Source organism: Hyperoodon ampullatus (assembly GCF_949752795.1).
Source record: "Hyperoodon ampullatus genome assembly, chromosome: 7".
Lineage (NCBI taxonomy): Eukaryota > Metazoa > Chordata > Mammalia > Artiodactyla > Ziphiidae > Hyperoodon > Hyperoodon ampullatus.
Window position 1 is genome coordinate 67,610,152 of NC_136920.1, and position 21,730 is coordinate 67,631,881.

General features: G+C 43.3%; 1 protein-coding gene across 1 annotated transcript in view; it reads left to right on the forward strand.

Moving 5' to 3' along the window:
- Positions 1 to 21,730, forward strand: part of PARVA (parvin alpha) — a gene marked incomplete at both ends in the record, with an annotated part of 183,503 nt that overhangs the window by 103,904 nt on the left and 57,869 nt on the right. Inside the window, 3 exons of the mRNA XM_079707564.1 lie at positions 3,120 to 3,209; positions 3,290 to 3,360; positions 6,216 to 6,318. Coding sequence (XP_079563690.1) covers positions 3,120 to 3,209; positions 3,290 to 3,360; positions 6,216 to 6,318 — 264 coding nt within the window. The remainder of the gene's footprint in view (positions 1 to 3,119; positions 3,210 to 3,289; positions 3,361 to 6,215; positions 6,319 to 21,730) is intronic.

Sequence of the window (21,730 nt, forward strand, 5' to 3'; positions counted from 1 at the left end):
GGGGGTGGGGACAATGCGTCAGAAAGCAGTGGGATGGTTAGAAGGTGGTTCTGGTTATTTAGGTGAAAGATAATGGTGACCTGAACCAGGATGATGGTGGTGGGGGCTGGTGAGAAGTGGTTGGAATAGGGTCTAGGGTCCTGTTTTGGAGGTGGAGCCCACAAAACTTGCCGATGTATTGGCTGCAGATGGTGAGGAAAAGAAGTGAAGGGTGATTCCTCAGATTTTGGCTTGAACCCTTATGCAAATGATAGTGCCATTTACTGAGGAGGATAAGAGTAGGGGATGAGCAGGTCTTGATATAGTGTTGCTATGGTGGGGGTGAGGGTGCTGAAAATCATGAGTTCTGTTTTGGATGTGTAAATCTGAGATCTCCACTAATAGACGTAAGAGGAGACATTGAGTCTAGAGCTCAGGGTCAGGCCTAGGCTGGAGATTTTGGTTTTGTTTGTTTGCTTCTGGGTTTTGTTTTAATAATGGCTTGACTTCTGTTTTCACAACCCAGTGATGCTGGGTAAAATAAAACCAATAGGGCTTCCGTGGTGGCGCAGTGGTTGAGAGTCTGCCTGCCGATGCAGGAGACACGGGTTCGTGCCCCGGTCCGGGAGGATCCCACATGCCGCGGAGCGGCTGGGCCCGTGAGCCATGGCCGCTGAGCCTGCGCGTCCGGAGCCTGTGCTCCGCAACAGGAGAGGCCACGACAGTGAGAGGCCCGCGTACCGCAAAAAAAAAAAAAAAACAGTAGAGAATAAATTAGGTCAAAGCTTGGTTGGTTTTGTACATGGAAAATATCTAGGAAGATGCTTCATTTTTATCCTATCCCTGATTCTGTTGCCTTGAATTCAGTTTTAGATAATTAAATCTTATTAATTTTAAAAATATGTAATAAAGCATACATCAGGCTGGAGATTTAAACACGGGCATCATTAGCATTTGGATCTATGGGATTACCTAGGACAGCGCCATACAACTGAATCTCCTGTGAGGAAGTCTACATTCTCACTGTCCAGTGTGGTACCACTTGCCCCATGTGGGCCATTGAGTGCTTGAAATGTGACAGGCGCAACTAAGAAACTGAATTTTTAATTCATTTAAACGTCAGTAGCCACATGTGGTTAATGGCTACTGTATTGGACAGCACAGACCTGGCCGGGGGTGGTGGCGGGGGGCGGACACGGGAAGGAGACATAGATGGCAGCTAGAGCTAGTCTCTTCAATGGCCAGTAAACCCAGTCTCACACCCACACTGAAACGTGACTTTATTTCCACTACCCGTTGCTTGCGTAGCAGTGCTTGTTAAGTAGTGGAAATCTTGCTTCTTTGTAAGAAACAGCCTGGAAAAGAAAGCAAACTGCTAGTCCTAGGAGGAGTGCTAGAAGACACTATAGAGTCTAACAGGAAGCAGTTATTCTTCGCTGGAAAGCAAATGCAATCCTATACCTGTAGAATCATTTAAGCCTTGAAGGTGTCACTTACATTTTTCAGTTATGTTTTATGGGGGTGGGGGGAATTATACAGAGCGGTGGGTGTCTGTGGATTTGGAGATTCAAGATGGTGACTGGCTGATATCCCGTATGAATGTCAAGATCCCACAGCAACAGGACTAAATACCAGCTTCATAATGCGAGTTGTGTCCTTTAGGGCAGAGTGGGTTTTTCACTCCCTTTCTTAGGCAATCTCGTTCCCTGTCCAGCTGCAACAATCAGTGAGTTTGCTAATATGAAAGAACTCTTTGTAAGCAACTGCCTTGTGCTTAAGAGTTCTTGCAAGTATATGCTGGCGAGCAGTGAGGCCATAGTCAATAAACATAAATAAAATGGAAAGATGGGACATTGCTTTTACTAAAGGTTGATTGCAGCTGCCATATCAGCTATTTTAGAACCCTTTGGTTATCAATGCTTTCAGAGAAAATGGTCATTCTGTGCTTAATTGGTGCAAAGTAACTACTCAAACTGGAATTGAGTAGAGGTGAGGGGATTTGAGCCGCTGCTTTTAGGAGAGGTAAAAATCCAAGGTAGGTGCTCAGCAAGGGTCCATCACACAACTGGTTTTGTGGTAGGGATTTTTATTTTTTACTAAGGCTTCATGTGAGGGTTCAGTGCATGGAGGCAGCAGGCTGCAAGTCTTCAGTGGTCATGGACCTCTTGTTCTTTTTCTTGAGAACAGTGGAATCATAGAGTTCTAAGATTTGGGAAGTAAGAAAGAACGTACTGGTCGTCCTGTCCAGCTCTTCATGTTCAGCTGAGGGAACGGGCCTGGAGAGGTGAGGTGCCTGGCCGCAGGGCCCATGACTCCTTACAGCTGGAGGGACAGGTCCAGAGCCCAGGGAGAGGCCAGAATGAGGTCCTCTCAAGCAGCAGCTGGGGCCAGGTGACGGAGGGAGGCGGGATAATCAGAAAGATACTCAGGGAAGCCGAATCAGGAGAGAAGTCAGAGGAGGGTTGAACTGAGCATGGAAGTGATCTACAACATAAATGTAGCCTCCATGTGGGGACCTCGTTCATCCAGTCAACAAAGAGTTGTCAGGTGCACGCTGCGCCCGATGGCAAGCCCTGGAAGGAGGGACAGGCCGGAGGCAACGGCAGAGACTTAAGAAAAACTGCAGTGCCCACCTTCCTTCTGTTTATCCCGAGATCATTTCCGAAAGGAGGCAGATTTCTGTGCCCTATTTCTCCAGGAAAGCAAGTGAGGTGATGGTCAGAAGAGGTGAGATGAAGGAGACAGTTTGGTCCTTTTAGCAAGGAGAGGCAGGAATCAGGTGCAGGCTGAGTCACAGCTATAGGCTAACCTCGGTGCTTTTTTTTGTTTTTTTTTTTTTGGTACGCGGGCCTCTCACTGTTGTGGCCTCTCCCGTTGCAGAGCACAGGCTCCTGACGCGCAGGCTCAGTGGCCATGGCTCACGGGCCCAGCCGCTCCGCGGCATGTGGGATCTTCCCGGACCGGGGCACGAACCCGTGTTCCCTGCATCGGCAGGCGGACTCTCAACCACTGCGCCACCAGGAAAGCCCAACCTTGGTGCTTTTATTTCTCAATCCACATTGATACGGAACACGACTGTTAGGAGCCCCACCCCTTGTTGTCTGTGGGCTACAGTGTGACTCTGTGCTTCCTTCTTGCAGTGTCAGAGCTTCAGGAGGAGGGCATGAACGCCATCAACCTGCCCCTCAGCCCCATCCCCTTCGAGCTGGACCCTGAGGACACAATGCTGGGTAATGGGGTCTCTTGTTCTCTGGGTTAGCCTAATGCCTTCAGGTGGGACCACCCCGCTGACTGTCTTTTCTTTTTAAAGAGGAGAACGAAGTGCGAACAATGGTGGATCCCAACTCACGCAGCGACCCCAAACTTCAAGAACTGATAAAGGTAAGAGGAAGTTAGAAGGGGCTTCAGGTGCCTCCCAGACTCAACAGGTGTTTCTAGACCACCTACCCTGTGCAGGCACCACACGAGCCACTGCGGAGAGAATAGAAAGGCATGGCAGTCCCTGCCCACAGGCAGCTCGTGGTCCAGTAGGTGGACATCTACAAGTTAACAGAAGTGGGACATGACAAGTGCCCAATGAATGGTGTTGACCATAAGCACTGGAGAAGTTAGCACAAATCAGTTTCCACTTGCCAGGATCCTAGAGCTCACACAGTCCTTTCACCACTTTTCTCAAGGTCCCTCAGAAGCACCCTGTGAAGTAAGATCTCGTATCATCCCCATTTTACATATGAGGAAACTGAGACTCAGAAAAGCCAGATGGTTTGTTTATGGTCACAGCTGAGTGGAGGAGATGAGGTTCAAACAGAAATGAATGAGATGAAATGACATACTGTGCGTAATGTACTTGGCACAGTGGCTGACAAATGGTCACCCTCAAAAGATGTTCACTTCATCCCCCTTCTGATTCCTTGTCCTGTGTCTTTCTTCTTCATCTTCTTCAAGCTGCACTTAGAACAAAAAGGCACTGGGTGCCAGAGTGATTCATTCAAAATGCAAATCTGAATATATCATTTTCCTGTTCAAAACCTGTATGTAGTTTCCTAAGAACTGCAGGTTGAAGCCCACAGTGCTGGGGGTGGTGTTTGAAGCCTCCGTGCTCTAGCTGCCTCTTTAACCTCAGATAATCCCTGCCTGGCAACACAAGGACACCAGATCTGTCCGGCTTGGCTCCCCGTACATACCTGCGCACCGTGCTTGCTTCGGCACTGCCACCACCAGGCCTTTGGTCATGCAGCCCCTGCCCCCAGGGGCTCTACCTGCTCTTCACCTGAAGCCAGAGTTGGGTCACGTCCTCCAGGAAGCTTTCTCTAAACCCCAGGGCTGTCACTCAGCCCCTCTCTGTGCTGCTGTGGTTCATGCATTTAGTTTTGTCACTGTAGTCACCACATGGCGTTACAACTACTCATGTACTTCTCTGTCTCCTTCACTAAATGGTGAGCTGCTTGGGGTTAAAGATTGTCTCTTTTTTTCATCATTGTACTCCCAGGATCCAGCACAGAGTATGACATACAGCAGGTATTAATAAACGCTGGGTGGGTAGATGTTGGATGGATGAATGCATGCATGGATGGGTGCATTCATGGATGCATGGATGGATGGTTGAGGGAGAGAGGGAGGGAGTGGGAAGGAAGGCAGGGGAAGGGGAAGAGAGGGGAGGGAAGGAGAGGGGAAGGAAGGAGGGAGGAGGGGAAAAAGGAAGCTCCTGCCTTAGGACAGTAGAACAATGTGCTTTGAAGGCACAGGGCTCCAGCCAGGGATGGAAACCTAGCCCAGCTCCCACCTGTGATGTAAAGGCAATTACTTCTGCCAAGTCAAAGAAGTCAAACACAAAAGATGATGTTCCATATAGGTGAAATGGTCAAAAAGGCAAAACTGTAGTGGTTGCCTGAGGCCTGTGATTGGGTGGGGGGGGGGGGGACGGAGCACAAAGAAACCAAAGGAACCTTCTTAGGGCGAGGGAACCGTTCTGTGTGTTGATTGTGGTGGTGGTTACACAACCGTGTACAGTGACCAAAACTCATCAAACCGTGTACTTAAAATTAGTTGATTTTATTTTATATAAATAATATCTTCATAAGCAAAACAAGAGGTTAAAATTAAAAAGGCAATGGCCTTGTGCAGACTTCAGTTTCCTTACCGGATGCTACCTGCCTCTCGAGTGTTGTGTGGATTAATTGGGTGAGACATCACCTGGAATGCCTCTGCTGGATGCCTGGTGCACGGAGGACTCTCAGGGAATGACGGGGGCTAAGATACAGACAGGGCAGGAGACTGCACAGCCCCACTGAGAGGGAGCCTGGTGCAGGGAGGAGAATGTGTGCTTTGGAGTGAGGTGGACAAGAGTCTGATTCCTATCTCCGCTCATGGTTACCTCTGTCCTTGGGCAGATATGTTTACTTCTGTGTTTGATTTCCCCTCCTGAACACAGTAACCACCTGGCCAGATGTCACAATGGGAGAGTGCTTTATTTATGAATAAAATCTGCCCTTACTGACCGTTTGGTCCTTGCCGCATGTAATTTTTTTTTTTTTTTTGGTCTACTCTGCACGGCATGCAGGATCTTAGTTCCCTGACCAGGGGTCGAACCCATGCCCCCTGCAGTGGAAGCACGGAGTTCTAACCACTGGACCACCAGGGAATTCCTGTAATTCTCTTCTACCACCTAGTGTGGGAGGTATCTTCAACCTCAGTTATAGAGGTGGGGAATCAGAGGCTCAGAGCAGATAACTAGCTTGCCTTAGATTCATAGGTCACAGAGGTACACACACAGAGGTCCATGGATGATAGAGGTACACACACACACACACACACACACACACACACACACACACACAGATGTCCATAGATCCCAGAGATGCACAAATTAATTAGTAGGTAAAGTGGGGTTTTCAACCTCAGTTTGCATAACTCTAAAGCCCATACTCTTGCCGGTACAAAACCACACAGCCAAGCACTGTGGAAACATTGCTTGCCATTCGGGGAAGGAATGGTAGCGGTCAGAGGTATTAGCAGAGACACTGGTGCCGTCAGCACTAGAAGAGCTCATACCTGAAAGTTAACAGGGCCACTGGGGCTCCCACTCACAGCTACTTGTCCACATACTGGGTCATTTGGATAGTTTTGTTCCTTTCAAAATCTGAAGTTCATTTAAATTTTAACTGTCCAGGATGAGAAAGCTGTTCTATAAGAAAATACCCCATGACTCTTCTCTTATTCTCTCTCTCTCTCTGTAGGTATTAATTGACTGGATTAATGATGTTTTGGTTGGAGAAAGAATCATTGTGAAAGACCTGGCTGAAGATTTATATGATGGCCAAGTCCTGCAGAAGCTTTTTGGTAAGAGGAGAGTTGAATATTGCAGTGGATGTCTTTAATCTCCTAGTTTAGAGTTGTTCTCCATTCACAGCAGTCCACCTGGAATGGAATAGGAATGGGTCCTGTGTGGGATAACAGATCAGTTAGATGTCCTCTTGGAATGTTTTACATGAATGCATTGCAAAGGGAGTCTTTGTGACCAGATGGGGCTACTCCCCCTCACAGCTGAGGGTCATCAGCATGGAAAGACTCCACCATACACTGGAATACATGCCTCGCCCTCTCCAGAAAATTGCGCTCCTCTGACCTCTGTAGGTCTATTTACATGTGTGTGGAGATGCATGTATGTTTTTGTGTACCTCTCTCCTATGGACCTGTGTGTATGTATGTGTGTTTGTGTGTATATGTGTACCTCTGTGATCTATGGCCCCGTGTGTGTGTGTGTGTGTTCCTCTGCATATCTCTCTCTAGGTTGGTGCAAGTATGCGGAAGTATGTGCTTTATGATGCTTGGCCCCTATGCGTCTCCAGGTAACTTGCGTCTGGAAGGGTATGTGTTCCTGTATCCATTCATACCTGTTGTGTGAAAGTGTGGAGGAGGCAGGGACGGGAGACTTCAAGGTGAGGTTAGTGATGAAAGGACACATTTAACTTGACTGGATTTGGACTTCCCCTCTCTGCACCCCACTTTCTCTCAGCCTAACCACTGCCCCAAGTTCTAGACTTTCATTCTTAGCTGCCCACTGCACTCGGCACCTCCACCTGCGTGCACCTCAGCTGAGCTCATCCACTTTCCTGAAGATGTTCCTGCCCCTCTGAGTGACTAGAACCCCTTCCCCTCTTCCTTGGCCCCCATGGCTGTGGGGCGGGGCGGGGGGTCTCCAAGGCCCGTTTCTTGCTCAGAATTCTCTCCCGCATTCCTCCTCCCTGCAATTTTCACTTGTCTGAACTGTTGAAACAATTTCCCAACTTACCTCTTTGCTTCCCATCTCACCTCCTCCAACCCGTTCCCCACACGGCTAGCTGAGGAACCTTTTTTAACTGCAAGTCTCATCTTGCCAGTACTCACTCTCCCCTACCTGTGGGACAAAGTCCAGGCCTATGAGTACAACATTCAAAATATTTCATCATCCGATCCCCAGCTGGCTTGTCAGCCTCACCTCTGACCACTCACACACGTGGTTCATGCCATGTAAAGTGCTGAGAATAGCACCTGATGCACAGTGAGTGCCCAGTCAGTGTCTTTCGTCATTTCATTGGTGGTTTTGTTATGTTTATGAACACCATCACCACATTATGACATACGCCGGGCATATTCACACCTCTCTACTTTTTTTTTTCTTTTTGTGGTACGCGGGCCTCTCACAGTTGTGGCCTCTCCCGTTGCGGAGCACAGACTCCAGACGCGCAGGCTCAGCAGCCATGGCTCACGGGCCCAGCCGCTCCGCGGCATGTGGGATCTTCCAGGACCGGGGCATGAACCCGTGTCCCCTGCATTGGCAGGCGGACTCTCAACCACTGCGCCACCAGGGAAGCCCTGTCCCATTTCTTAATCAGTTAGTACATGTGCAGCACTTGGAAAAGTGCCTGGCTCACTGTGTGCTAGGTCAGGGATGGCTTTCACCAATATTTTCCAGCCCCACTGCTTCCTCCTTAGCTCAGAACCTCATCATTTGTCTTAACTTCTCTGGCTCCAAAATCCTTTTCTCACATTAAGCTGTTTCCTGCCTTGGTAGCACTCTGAAATTCTCCCAGATCTTCTTTATATTTCACTATTGTCTTAACACTTAAACCCACAGCCCATTTGTTAGTGTTTCTTTAAAACTTTTTTATTTTGAACTAATTTAATTAATTAATTAATTAATTTTTTTTAATGTTATTTATTTTTGGCTGCATTGGGTCTTATTTGCTGTGTGTGGGCTTTCTCTAGTACCTGCAAGCAGGGGCTACTCTTCGTTGCAGTGCACAGGTTTCTCATTGCAGAGCTTCTCTTGTTGCGGAGCACGGGCTCTAGGCACGTGGGCTTCAGTAGTTGCGGCACACGGGCTCAGTAGTTGTGGCTCACAATCTCTAGAGTGCAGGCTTAGTAGTTGTGACACACGGGCTTAGCTGCTCCACGGCATGTGGGATCTTCCCGGACCAGGGCTCGAACCCGTGTCCTCTGTATTGGCAGGCGGATTCTTAACCACTGCACCACCAGGGAAGCCCCTTGAACTAATTTTAGACTTATAGTAGAGCTGCAAAGACAGTCCAGAGAGTTCCTGTCTCCCCTTACTCAGCTTCCTCTAATGTTAGCATCTTACCAACCTTAGGGCAAGCATCAAAACTAAGAAATTAACCTCGGGCTTCCCTGGTGGCACAGTGGTTAAGAATCCACCTGCCAATGCAGGGAACAAGGGTTCGAGCCCTGGTCTGTGAAGATCCCACGTGCTGAGGAGCAGCTAAGCCCGTGCGCCACAACTACTTAGCCTATGCGCCACAACTACTAAAGCCCACGTGCCTAGAGCCCGTGCTCCGCAACAAGAGAAGCCACTGCAACGAGAAGCCTGCACACCGCAACAAAGTGGAGCCCCCACTCGCTGCAACTAGAGAAAGCATGCGCACAGCAACAAAGACCCAATGCAGCCAAAAATAAATAAATTAAAATGAATAAATTTTAAAAAAGAAAAGAAATTAACCTCAGGACAATGCTTAATTGAATCACAGAATTTATTTGGCTTTCACCAATTTTTACATTCATGTCCTTTCTCAGTTCTAGGAGGTGACCCAAGATGGCCCATTACATTCAGTTGTCACATCTCCTGTGTCCCCTCCTGTTTGGGACAGTCTTTCCTGTCTTTCATGACCTTGGTGCTTTTGAAGCGGACTGGTTAGTTATGTTGCAGAATCTCCCCCAATTTCGGTCTGTCTGATGTATTCTCACGATTAAAGTAAGGTGATATGTTTTGGGGAACGACACCATGGAGCTGATGTGTCCTCAGGGCATCATATCAGGGCAGACACGATGTTAACATGTCTTATCACTGCTGATGTTAACATTGACCGCTCGGTTAAGGTGGTGTCTGCCAGATTCCTTCACTGTAAAGTTGCTATTTTTCTCTTTGTTATTAATTTATCTGTGGGGAGATATTTTAAGACTTTGCAAATATCTTGCTTCTCCTTCCACTCCTTCCACTAGTTGTAATTGGTGGAGTATGTCTGCCAGTTATTACTGTGGTGGCCTCGTGGAGGTTTTCTATTTTTCTAGTTTCCTATTCCTTCCACATTTATTAACTGGAAGTCTTCTGTAAGGAAAAGTTGTCCCTTGTCCCCCATTTACTTATTTATTTACATCAGTATGGATACAAAGATACTTATTATACTTTAGTTTATCATCAATGTTATCATTATTCATGTTTTGCTCATATACTTCCCCCTTTGACCACTAGGAACTCTTTCAGATTGGCTCCTGGGTACTTCCTGGACGTGCTGCGCCATATTTTTTTTTCTTAGCACTTCTTTACTTTCTCATATCATAAGATGCTCCAGGCTCATCTTATATTTCACTTTTACTCTGGCCCTAGAATCAACTACTTCTCCAAGGAGCCCCAGTTTCTTTTATTAGAGAATGGTGTTTAGAAATCAATATCTGGGCATATTACTTGGTGTTTTTAACTGGCTACCTGTCACACAAATAAACATCCATGTGTAGGTACAGTACTATTACCTGATGGTACTAAGATGAAGCAGGCATGACCATTTCCAGAAATTCAGCTTCAAATTGTACTGGGGCTGGGCAGGGAGAGTAGATGGGGGCTGAGTTTGGGATTAGTAAACTAACTATGAAATACTGGCATTTAGAAAAAATTAAAATGGCATAGCAACCTTCAGGAGTCCAGATATGCCAAGTCACATCTCGGGAGCAGGATATGGACCTGGAATCTGGGAAGCCATGCTGATGACATCATGGAGCAAGGACTCAACCCAGAAATGAGCAAGATGCCAAGGCAGGGATCTCTGGGCCAGAGGTGCATGTGTGTTATTGTTATGGTGAAATTCTGAATAGTTGAGCGTCCCTGAGATGACAGGTGGACTGTCTGGCTGGGTGCTCTCTGATCATGAGCTCTGAGAGGGCGGCATCATACCTGCTGCTCCTCTGTGTGACCAGATGCTACTTGCTCAGCATCAGTGCCCGGTCTACTTGCCCTTCTGAGTCCCTAGGCAAGTCTGGGAAATTCTTCCGGTGCAGCCTCCCCCAGGTCCTTCTTTCTGAGCTGCCTAGCCCAGCTGCCCACTGCTGCCTCTGTTCTCTGCATCTTCCCTCTTGCGCTGGCAGCATATCTGAGTTGAGGTTTTCCTGAAAGCAGATGCTGAAACAAGGACTTGAGTGGAGGAAGTTTATGTGAGGGGTGATCTTAGAAAGTACAGGTGATCAAGTGGGGAATGTAAGAGAGGAAGAGAGAAACACCATTAAGGGTGCATGAATAAGGACGACAGCTCTGTTTGCAACCAGGGCTCAGGGCTGCGGGGGTCCCTCTGAGAAACCAGGTGACACCACCCCTCAAAATCACCCTACTCAGGACAGGGAGCAGGGACATTTATCCTATGGCTCCCATCACTGTGTGCTTGAGGATTGTGTAGGAATTAAGAACCCCTGGACTGTACTCCTGGTAGAGAAGGCGAGCGCTTCAGGGCCCGAGATAGGAAACGTCAGCTTGCTGAGAGCCGCCTGCCGTGGCAGGTGAATGCAGGGAACTCAGGGAGGGGGTGTCAGCATCATCCAGGAAGACCAGAGGGTGCAACTTCTACTTTAAGGACTGCTCCTCCCAACACTGGCCATTTCTCTGTACCATTGGTGTCACCGCCTGGGAAAAGTCAGATGCTGGCCACTTGGGCCTGCCTCTTTATGGTGCCCACCCCCATCCTCTCATGACAATGGCTCCAGCCCTTTCCACACCTCAGAACAAAAACTCCCCACCCCCAAGAATGAAGAGGAAGTTTCTCCCTAGCCCCTGACAGAAATTCACCTCATCTTTTATCCCAGATTAGCCTCTTCTCAGGGCGACTGATAGATGCAATATCCTCAGTTCCCCCGGGTATTCTTTTACCCCAGTGCACCAATAAGTGGGGTAAAAGTCCCAGAATGGTTTGAAGTTGGGACACATTTCCCAGCGTCTCAGCATGCAGGTGCATCCATGGTCACCTTGCTATATTTGCATCCCCAAGCTCACATCCCCTAGGTGGTAGATGTGACTGAGTGAGAAAGGCAGGAGGCAAAGGATTCTAGGGAAATGCCTATCCCAGGTCATCATTTCATTTGACCATGGGCTGTGCTGCCTGTTTCCTATTGAGGTTTCCTGACTTGGGACAGCTCTGCAATTTGCCTTATGGCATGTTAGATTCCCCTGATCCTAATCTTTGAACATGTGCGTGTAACTGGGAACAGAAAAGGCCTTTTCTGAGGGATGGAAGTCATAAGGCTCTCTCTTCTGGTTTTCGCAATAACATATGACTGAAACGGTATCTTCTTCGGGCATGAGACCAGGAAGGGTCCCTTGGACATAAAAGTTCTGCAGGAGGGATTTTTGTTTTGTGTTGGGTATGTGTGTGTGTTTCTTTTTCCCTGGTAGACCCTAAAGAGTACATCTTACACTGACCTTAATCTAGTCAATTAATATTCGTCAAGCAATAGCCATTTAATTTCCTATGTCCTACTGCTGAGTTTAGGGATACGGACGTAAATACATCACAGCGCCGCCTTTAGGTAACTCACAACCTGTACTATGAAGGGCTGTGGGCTGTCAAGTTGAAGATTTGGAAAGGCATCATGAAAGAGGTGGCATTTTGAATCAGGCCTTCTGGAAGGAGCAGAATTTCAGCCAGATGAAGGAGGAGAAGAACATTCTAGTAAAAAATGTTGCTGGTAAGCACCTGTGGATTTCGGTGTGAGTGGAGAGAGAGTGTTATAGAGACAGGAGCACATGGGTAGGTGACCATCAGCATTGGTTGAGTGGGGTGTGGGGCTAACAAAGAAAATGGGAACCAGCACCCAGACCTTGGTTTCTAACTCCAGTCTCCAATAATAGAAACCAGGGCTTCTGGAGTATCGTCAGACTCTAGGACTGGAGCAGGGCATACAGATGAGCCTGGAGCATCTTGCAGTGCCAAGAAGAGGCACTAGGGGAAGAAATATATCTATGGGGCAGCATGTTGAAAGTGTTCAGGGCCCATGTGAGAGAGCTCCCAATGGCTAAAGGTGGAAATTTGAGCAAGAAAATGAGTAACAATAATATTGGATTATAACCCAAAGTCTAAAATAAATATCCTTAAGTCCACATTGATATCAATAAATAGCTGAATAAATAAATGAGGGAGAAGAGACAAATCTTCTTTACAGAGTAATTTCAAATAAGTTATTAATTTATAACTCCTTGAAGGAAGTAGAAGTTAACTCCCCATCCCTGAAGTGGACTGGATTTAGTGACTGGCTTCCAATGATTAGTGTATGGAGTGGAGGAACAGACACTACTTTGGCCAAATCAAAGTTAGCGTCACCATTGATAAGTCACGTTGGTAGCATGTGACCTTGATAGGATGCGATGAAAAGGGCACTTCACCTCTGTGGTCTTCCTCTCCAAAATCCCTAGTCTAACCATGAGAAAAATATAGGAAAAACCCAGTGCTCTTCAAAACTGTCAAGGTCTTGAAAAACCAGACATCTCTGAATAAATGATCCTAGAACAGAGGACATGAGGCAGGTAATGATGAATAGGTGTGAATGGAAAGAGGATGTTAAGGAAAAACTAGTGAAACCCAAATAAATATGGAGTTTAGTTAATAGTCATGTACTAATATCAGTTCATTAGTTGTGACAGATGTACTGTAGTAATGTAAGAGGTTAACAATAGGTGAACCTGGATTTAGGGTATGTAGGAACTATCTGAACTGCCATTTCAGCTTTTCTATAAATCTAAAAACAATTCTAAAATGAGAAATTTGTTTAAAGAAATAAGATGAGCTTGCATTATAGAGGACCTTGCAGTAAAAATTTTAGACTATATTCAGTGCCCAGTGGTAACTGCTGATGGCTTGTGAGCAAAACACCATGATCTGAAATAGGAGCAGCAGGAGGGGTGCTCAGAGGCAGTAGAAGAAACACCAGCAAAGCATCCTTTTATAAGATAATAATGGTGTCGAACTAGAGGAGTGGCAGTATAGATGGGGAAAAGCTTTAAGAGAACCTAGTGATGTAGGGAATGAGCAGCTGAAGTAAACCAGGCTGACCCTAAGTGATGGATGTTAAATAGGGATGATTCCATGAGTTCCTGGAAGAGCAGCATCTTGAAGGGTTTGGTCATATTGATATTGGTTTTGAGAGTTGCTTACCCTACACCCAAAAAAGTCCTTAGGCTGAAGTAGCAGCTATGCTAAAATTGAAAGAGGAATGAAGAGAAAGATAGGAGATCTGAGTTCCAATCCTGGTTCTGCCACTAAAACATTTCTCTGCAGCTCAGGTCACTCTTCTGTAAAACCAGGAAGATGGCCTGTGCAGCTGTACAGCTGGGCGGTTCAGTACAGCACCCACTAACCACATGTAGCTATTAAAAGTAATTAAAATTAAAAATTCATTTACTTAGTCACACCAGCTACATTTCAAATGCTCCCTAGCCAAATGTGTCTAGTGGCCACCATATTGAATAGTGCAGAAATGAGCATTTCCATCATAGCAGAAAGTTCTTTTCTTATTCTTTTATTTATAAGTAGTAGAGAAGCTCTCTAGAGTGTGTTACTAAGTAAAAGTATGGTACAGTACTGTGTGTATATATATGTCACTGTGCGTGTGCATTAAGAGACACATCTAACAATTGAGTATGTAGAGAATATCTCTGGAAAGTTACAATAAACTCTCTATGGTGTGGAACTAGGGAACTTGGGACTGCAATGGGAAGAGGGGACTTAATTCTCACAGCTTGAAGTTTTTCCATGTTTGTGTATTCTCAATTTTATAAAAAATGGTAGAGTACATATGTAAATTTCAGTAGCAAAACTGAATCTATCGGTGGATGTCAAATAATACTTCATACATTTCAACAGCTATCCCAAGTAAAATAGGAAGAAAAGGAAACCACCTAAATATGATAAAGACCATTTATACAAAACCTAATAGTGAACACATTACATAGTGAAATATCAAAGACATGGTATTAGGAACAAGTCAGAGATGATGGCTATCATCACAAGTATAAGTGTTTTGGATATACAAGCTAATGTCGTAAGATAAGGAAATAGATTTTCAGGTTGAACATTATGGCTAACTAAATGTTCAAGCAAATCCTCTTGGTCTGCATAGTTTAAAAATCTGGATAAGCCTTAAAAAATATATTTTTGTATTGCATGGCTAAGCTGGAAGGGAAGGAAATCCAACTGATGCCAGAAACAACAAGGAAGCGTAAATCCAGTAAAATAAGTGTTAATTTTGAATGGCCTAATTAGCCTGAGGTTTAATGGTTCACACTTACAGGGCCAAGACACAAAGCCTGAAGTCTGAAAGGAAGGGGAATTGAATCAGAGACCCCTGAATGGAGCCAGTGTCTCTGAAGGGTAACACTTTCAGTGGGTAAACTAAAACAATCTTGTCCCACAGAGAGGGGCAGTAAGGATAAATGTCTATCTCAGCCTTGGATATGAATGGAACAGGACAAAGAAGAAGTCTGCACTGATAATTCCTTATCATCAAATGTCTGTACTCACACAGATTTTAGGACTAGTATTCACAGTACTTATGTGGCTTTAAATGCCCCAAGCTGAAAATATAGTTAAAAGTTTTTCCAAGTTATTAGTGTTCCCCAAGGCAGAAGGGAACATATGCCTCTTTAAAGGAATGAACTTTAAACCCAGTCCACAAAAAATTCCCAAAGCTAAAATTCCAAGACAAATGAGCTCAAAATCAGAAATCAACAAACACTTGAAAGGAAGCCACCATGGGCAGCATCAACCAAAACAATAAACTGCAGATTCATCCCACAAATGCTATGGATATTAACAATTGATCAGTTACGGAATAGAAAATATATTTAATATGTCAAAATAAAAGTTTTAAGACTATAGAAAAGATGATAAAAGAACAAGTAACTATCAAAATTGGACAGGCAGATATGAGAGAACTAAATAGAACTTCTAGAAATGGGAAAAAATTGAATAATGAAATTAGAAATCTCAATGGATTAGACACAGCTGAAGAAGGAATTGATGAGCTGGAAGATGGAATTGAAGAAATTACCCAGAATGCAGTATTAGAAAGACAATGGAGTGGAAAGTGAGAATTAAAAGACATAGAGATTAAGAAAATCCAACATATGGGGCTTCCCTGGTGGCACAGTTGTTGAGAGTCCGCCTGCCAATGCAGGGGACATGGGTTCATGCCCCAGTCCGGGAGGATCCCGCATGCCACAGACCGGCTGCACCCGTGAGCCGTGGCTGCTGAGCCTCTGTGTCCGGAGCCTGTGCTCCACGGCGGGAGAGGCCACAGCAGTGGGAGGCCCATGTGCTGCAAAAAAAAAAAATCCAACACATGGCTAATTGGGATTCTAGCAGGAGAAAAGAAAGAGAATGGAGTATAGTCAATATTTAAAGACATAATGAATTAAAAATTTTCAAAATTCGTGAAAGATATGAAGTCTCATATTCAGGAATCTCAGGGAATCCCAAACAGGATAATTAACAAGAAAACTTCATAATGATACCTAAGAAACACTGAAGACAAAGAAAAGATTAAAAGCAGAGAGAAAAAAAGAGATTACCTATAAAGGAACAACAGACTGAAAGCTGTCTTTCCTCAGGAACAATCAAATCCCAAAGCTGTTGGAATCATATTTTCAAAGTGCAGAAAAAATATTGTTAACTTACACGTTTATATCCAGGAAAAAAAAAAAAAAAGAAAAAACCTATGTTTTGGGCTTCCCTGGTGGCGCAGTGGTTGAGAGTCTGCCTGCCAATGCAGGGGACACGGGTTCGTGCCCCGGTCCGGGAAGATCCCACATGCCACGGAGCGGCTGGGCCCGTGAGCCATGGCCGCTGAGCCTGCGCGTCCGGAGCCTGTGCTCCGCAACAGGAGAGGCCACAACAGTGAGAGGCCCGCGTACTGCAAAAAAACAAACAAACAAAAAAAACCTATGTTTTAAAAATGGGGAAAAAAGGCATTTTAAGCAAATATGAAGTGAGAGGGTTTACTACCAAAAGACCCTCACTAAAAGGAGTTTCTAAAGGGTGTTCTTCACAAAGAAGGAAAGTGAACCCCCCCCAAAAAAGATCTGAAATGCAACAAAAAATGAAGATAGAAACAGAATCCCAGACAACTAAGGCACTTAACTCAGGAAGAGTGATTTGAGTTAGAGTGTGCTGAGGTTCTTGTATTATTTAGTATGTGGATAAAGAGACTAATTAACATAGGACTCTGTTAAGTTAAATACACATGATAAATTTTCTAGGGAAGCCACTAAGATAATAAAACAGTGTATAACCTCCCTACTTTTAATGGGGAGAAAATGAAATGAGAGGGAATAGAAACCTTAATCTAAGAAGCAACAAGGATGGAAGCAGGACATAAAGAATCAGAAAAGTAGAGTAGTAGAAAGTTTAAAATAAGTTGGTAGAAGTGAATCCAAGTATATTCGTAAAGGCAATCAATGTAAATTGGCTTTTTGTGTGTGTGTGTGGATTTTTTTTTAACATCTTTATTGGAGTATAATTGCTTTACAATGGTGTGTTAGTTTCTGCTTTATAAAAAATGAATCCGTTATAAATATATATATGTTCCCATATCTCTTCCCTCTCGCATTATCCATTTAAAAGACAAAGATCATCAGATTAGATAACAAAATAAAATCTTGCTGTATGCTCTTTACTAGAGATAGTCTTAGTACCATGAAGACACAGAAGGGTTGAAAGAAAAAGAATGGAAGTAATCATATATACTAGACTAATACTAATTAAAAGAAAGCTGGTGTAACTATTTTAATATCAAATGAAATAGACTAAGGCAAAAAGCATCAGTACAACGAGTCTCTACATATTAATGAGACTAAAATTACTAGGAAACTATGGACATTTTAAACCTAACACACTTTTGTGCATTAAATATATAAAAATCAAAAATGCCAGTCAGAATTACAAGAAGTTGACAAATCTGCCATTACGTATATCTCTTAATAACACATTAAGGAAAAAGTTCATAAGGTTAGAGAAGATGTGGACAATGTAATTAACCAGTAACACCCCCAAACTGAAGTATTCTCATTCTTTTCAACTGTATGGAACACTTACAAATTTTGCTTATGTCCATAAAGTAAGTCTCAACAAGTTATCATACAGACCAAATTCTTTGACCATGATGCAGTAAAAAAAAATTTTTTTTAACTGACCATCTCCATGTTTCTGGAAACAAAAATATAATAACTTAGAATTTCTCATACTGGATGGAGTATTTTATGTATTCTAATTCTTTGAAGGGTGGTTACATTAATATAGTATGATACATATGGCAACTCTGTTTCTTAGAACGTCTCAGTCCTTCTATCATTCAGAATACTTGAGTTTATTCTGCCCTGTCTTGCTACTTCAGAACTTTTTGAATACTGTTTCACTGTTTCAAAAGCATATTTGGATGCTAACTTCAGAAACAACTGAAAGATTCACAAAATAATCCTATCTGAGAAAATTTTCTAAATAGCATCCTATTTCAAAATCATGCCTAGTACTTTATAACAAGTTAAACTACTGATGAACAATATGCAGAACTATAAAAACATGAGATAAGCAATTTCCTGGAAGAATTTTAAAAAATTGTCAATAGAAAATTTTCAAAGAGCTAGCTGAAATTAGCTGAATAAAGAAAATGAGACTACAGGCCCTTTGTTGGGGCTAATGGCAGACTCTGGGAGGGATCACACCATGGGGTACTTCCCAGAGCTTCTACTGACAGTGTCCTTGTCCCCACAGTGAGCCACAGCTGTCCCCTGCCTCTGCAGGAGACCCTCCATCACTAGCAGAAGCTCCATATGCTTTGAATTGAAAATACCTTCTTTCAGAAGCAAGAAGAACTACAATCCTGCAGCCTGTGGAACAAAAACCACATTCACAGAAAGATAGACAAGATGAAAAGGCAGAGGGCTATGTACCAGATGAAGGAACAAGATAAAACCCCAGAAAAGCAACTAAATGAAGTGGAGATAGGCAACCTTCCAAAAAAAGAACTCAGAATAATGATAGTGAAGATGATGCAGGACCTCAGAAAAACAATGGAGGCAAAGATCAAGAAGATGCAAGAAATGTTTTACAAAGACCTGGAAAAATTAAAGAACAAACAAACAGAGATGAACAATACAATAACTGAAATGAAAACTACACTAGAAGGAATCAATAGCAGAATAACTGAGGCAGAAGAACGGATATGTGACCTGGAAGACAGAATGGTGGAATTCACTGCTGTGGAACAGAATAAAGAAAAAAGAATGAAAAGAAATGAAGACAGCCAAGAGACCTCTGGGACAACATTAAACGCAACAACATTCACATTATAGGGGTCCCAGAAGGAGAAGGGAGAGAGAAAGGACCTGAGAAAATATTTGAAGAGATTATAGTTGAAAACTTCCCTAACATGGGAAAGGAAATAGCCACCCAAGTCCAGGAAGTGCAGAGAGTCCCAGGCAGGATAAACACAAGGAGAAACACGTCGAGACACATAGTAATCAAATTGGCAAAAATTAAAGAAAAACAAATTATTGAAAGCAGCAAGGGAAAAATGACAAATACCATACAAGGGAACTCCCATAAGGTTAACAGCTGATTTCTCAGCAGAAATTCTACAAGCCAGAAGGGAGAGACATGACATATTTAAAGTGATGAAAGGGAAGAACCTACAACCAAGATTACTCTACCCGGCAAGGATCTCATTCAGATGCGATGGAGAAATCAAAAGCTTTACAGACAAGCAAAAGCTGAGAGAATTCAGCACCACCAAACCAGCTCTACAACAAATGCTAAAGGAACTTCTCTAAGTGGGAAGCACAAGAGAAGAAAAGCACCTACAAAAACAAACCCAAAACAATTAAGAAAATGGTAATAGGAACATACATATCAATATTTACTTTAAACATGAATGGATTAAATGCTCCAACCAAAAGACATAGGCTCGCTGAATGGATACAAAAGCAAGACCCATATATATGTGGTCTACAAGAGACCCATTTCAGACTTAGGGACACATACAGACTGAAAGTGATGGGATGGAAAAAGATATTCCATGCAAATGGAAATCAAAAGAAAGCTGAAGTAGCAATACTCATATCAGATAAAATAGACTTTAAAATAAAGACTATTGGGCTTCCCTTGTGGCGCAATGGTTGAGAGTCCACCTGCTGATGTGAGGGACACAGGTTAGTGCCCTGGTCTGGGAGGATTCTACATGCCGCGGAGCGGCTGGGCCCGTGAGCCATGGCCGCTGAGCCTGCGCATCCGGAGCCTGTGTTCTGCAATGGGAGAGGCCACAGCAGTGAGAGGCCCGTGTACCGCAAAAAAAAATAAAAAGAAAAAGAAAATAAAGACTATTACAAGGGACAAGAAGGACACTACATAATGATCAAGGGATCAACCCAAGAAGAAGATATAACAATTATAAATATATATGCAGCCAAGGTAGGAGCACATCAATACATAAGGCAACTATTAACAGCTATAAAAGAGGAAATCAACAGTAACACGATAATAGTGGGGGAATTTAACACCTCACTTACACCAATGGACACATCATCCAAACAGAAAATTAATAAGGAAACACAACCTTTAAATGATGCAATAGACCAGATAGATTTAATTGATATTTATAGAACATTCCATCCAAAACCAGCAGATTACACTTTCTTCTCAAGTGCACATGGAACATTCTCCAAGATAGATCACATCTTGGGTCCCAAATCAAGCCTCAGTAAATTTAGGAAAACTGAAATCATATCAAGTATCTTTTCTGAACACAACCCTATGAGATTAGAAATGAATTACAGGGAAAAGTAAAAAATACAAACACATGGTGGCTAAACAATATGTTACTAAATAACCAAGAGATCACTGAAGAAATCAAAGAGGAAATCAAAAAATACCTAGAGACAAATGACAATGGAAACACGACGATCCAAAAACTAAGAGATGCAGCAAAAGCAGTTCTAAGAGGGACGTTTATAGCAATACAATCCTACTTCAAGAAACAACAAACATGTCAAATAAGCAATCTAACTTTACACCTAAAGAAACTAGAGAAAAAAGAAGAAACAAAACCCAAAGTTAGTGGAAGGAAAGAAATCATAAAGATCAGAGAAGAAATAAATGAAATGGAAACAAAACAGTTGCAAAGATCAATAAAACAAAAAGATGGTTCTTTGAGAGGATAAACAAAATTGATAAACCATTAGCCAGACTCATCAAGAAAAAGAGGGAAAGGACTCAAATCAATAAAACTAGAAATGAAAAAGGAGAAGTTCCAACAGCACTGCAGAAATACAAAGCATCCTAAGAGACTACTACAAACAACTCTATGCCAATAAAATGGACAACCTGGAAGAAATGGACAAATTCTTACAAAGGTATAAACTACCAAGACTGAACCAGGAAGAAACAGAAAATATGAACAGATCAATCACAAGTAATGAAATTGAAACTGTGATTAAAAATCTTCCAACAGAAGTCCAGGACCAGATGGCTTCACAGGTGAATTCTATCAAACATCTAGAGAAGAGCTAACACCCATCCTTCTCAAACTCTTCCAAAAAATTGCAGAGGAAGGAACACTCCCAAGCTCATTATTTGAGGCCACCAACACCCTGGTACCGAAACCAGGCAAAGATACTACAAAAGAAGAAAATTACCAACCAATATCACTGATGAATATAGATGAAAGAATCCTCAAGAAAATACCAGCAAACGGAATCCAACAGCACATTAAAAGGATCATACACCATGATCAAGTGGGATTTATCCCAGGGATGCAAGGATTCTTCAATATACCGAAATCAATCAATGTGATACACCATATGAACAAATTGAAGAATAAAAACCATATGATCATCTCAATAGATGCAGAAAAAGCTTTTGACCAAATTCAACACCCATTTATGAAAAAAACTCTCTTGAAAGTAGGCAAAGAGGGAACCTACCTCAACATAATAGAGGCCATATACGACAAACACACAGTAAACATCTTTCTCAATGGTGAAAAACTGAAAGCATTTCCTCTAAGATCAGGAACAAGACAAGGATGTCCACTCTCACCACTATTATTCAACATAGCTTTGGAAGTCCTAGCCATGGCAATCAGAGAAGAAAAAGAAATAAAGGGAATAGAAATTGGAAAAGAAGAAGTAAAACTGTCACTGTTTGCAGATGACATGATACTATACATAGAGAAT